Source organism: Galeopterus variegatus, unplaced genomic scaffold (genome assembly GCF_000696425.1).
Source record: "Galeopterus variegatus unplaced genomic scaffold, G_variegatus-3.0.2 Scaffold4592, whole genome shotgun sequence".
Lineage (NCBI taxonomy): Eukaryota > Metazoa > Chordata > Mammalia > Dermoptera > Cynocephalidae > Galeopterus > Galeopterus variegatus.
In genome coordinates, this window is record NW_007730703.1 from 152,202 (window position 1) to 153,277 (window position 1,076).

General features: G+C 63.0%; 1 protein-coding gene across 1 annotated transcript in view; it reads right to left on the reverse strand.

Moving 5' to 3' along the window:
• The window catches only part of BMP7 (bone morphogenetic protein 7), a 92,113-nt gene extending 91,558 nt beyond the window's left edge, over positions 1–555 (reverse strand). Inside the window, exons 1-2 of the mRNA XM_008587916.1 lie at positions 357–555; positions 57–192 (exon numbers count right to left, since the gene is read on the reverse strand). Coding sequence (XP_008586138.1) covers positions 57–192; positions 357–555 — 335 coding nt within the window. The remainder of the gene's footprint in view (positions 1–56; positions 193–356) is intronic.
• Between the last annotated feature and the right edge of the window lie 521 nt (positions 556–1,076).

Genomic DNA, 1,076 nt, shown 5'->3' on the forward strand with positions numbered 1-1,076 from the left:
GAGGCGGCGGGCGAGCGAGCGCGCGCTCCTTCCTCCCGCTCCTCTCGCGCTCTCGCCTTCGGGCGGCGGCGACCCACTGTCTTCCGACCTCCGGCGCGGAGAGCAGGGGCCCCGGGTCGCTCTCCCAGCTCTGCGCGCCCTCGATCGCCCGAGAGGCCGCCTCGGGAGCCCCGGAGTGGTACGCGCTGGGGCCTGGGAGGAGGAGGAGAAGGAGGAGGACGGGCTTCCAGGGGCCCCTCCCGCGCCGGCGGCCTCCCACCTGCCCTCAGCCCCGCCCTCCCCCCAGCGGTGCCCAATGGGTTCATTCATTCCTTCTAGTGCGCTCCACAAATATTTACCGAGTGCCCACGGGGTACCCAGCGCCGGGCTGGACGCCGCGGGGATGCAGAGAGAGGAATCCGAGCCGGCCCTGCCCTCTCGGGACTCGTAGTCGGGACGAGGAAGGAGGCCTGAGCGGGACCAGTGGGATTCGGGCTGCGGTGGAAAAGCTGGGGGAGCGCGGGAATAGAAGGCTTCCCGGAGGCGGTGACCCTCAAGCCAGACTCGTTCCTCCATCCCCACCCCCCCCTCCCCCGATCTTACTCCAGCCACTCTGACCCCTCCACGACTTCCCGAACCTGTCGCCAGCTTGTCTTTGCGCTTGCCATTTCCCCTGCCTGGAACTCTACCTATCCCCTGGCCCCCTACTCAGGTGCGACTTCCTCCCAGAGACCTTTCCAGACCAGCAAAGCTAAGGTCGCTTCCTCCTCGCCCCCACGCACACTTGTCTTATTTTCTTTAGTTTCCTTCACTGCCTGGAATTACTGTTTGAGTTATTCGGTGCCTTTATTGTTGTCTCCCCCATTAGAAACCGAGCGCCTTAGGGGCCCCGACCTCGATCTTCTCCCAAGTCCTTGTACAGCTACCTTGAACCCAGCGCCTAGTAGCCGCTGTGGCTCCACAATCATTATTGGTTGAATGAATATGTGAAATTTGTGTGAGCCCTGAGTTCTTCCCCCATCTCCTTCTCTTTTGGGCCTGGTATATTTCCAGCCACCCCTCAGCCTGAGACCAGATTCCCCAGCTCGCCTCTGTCT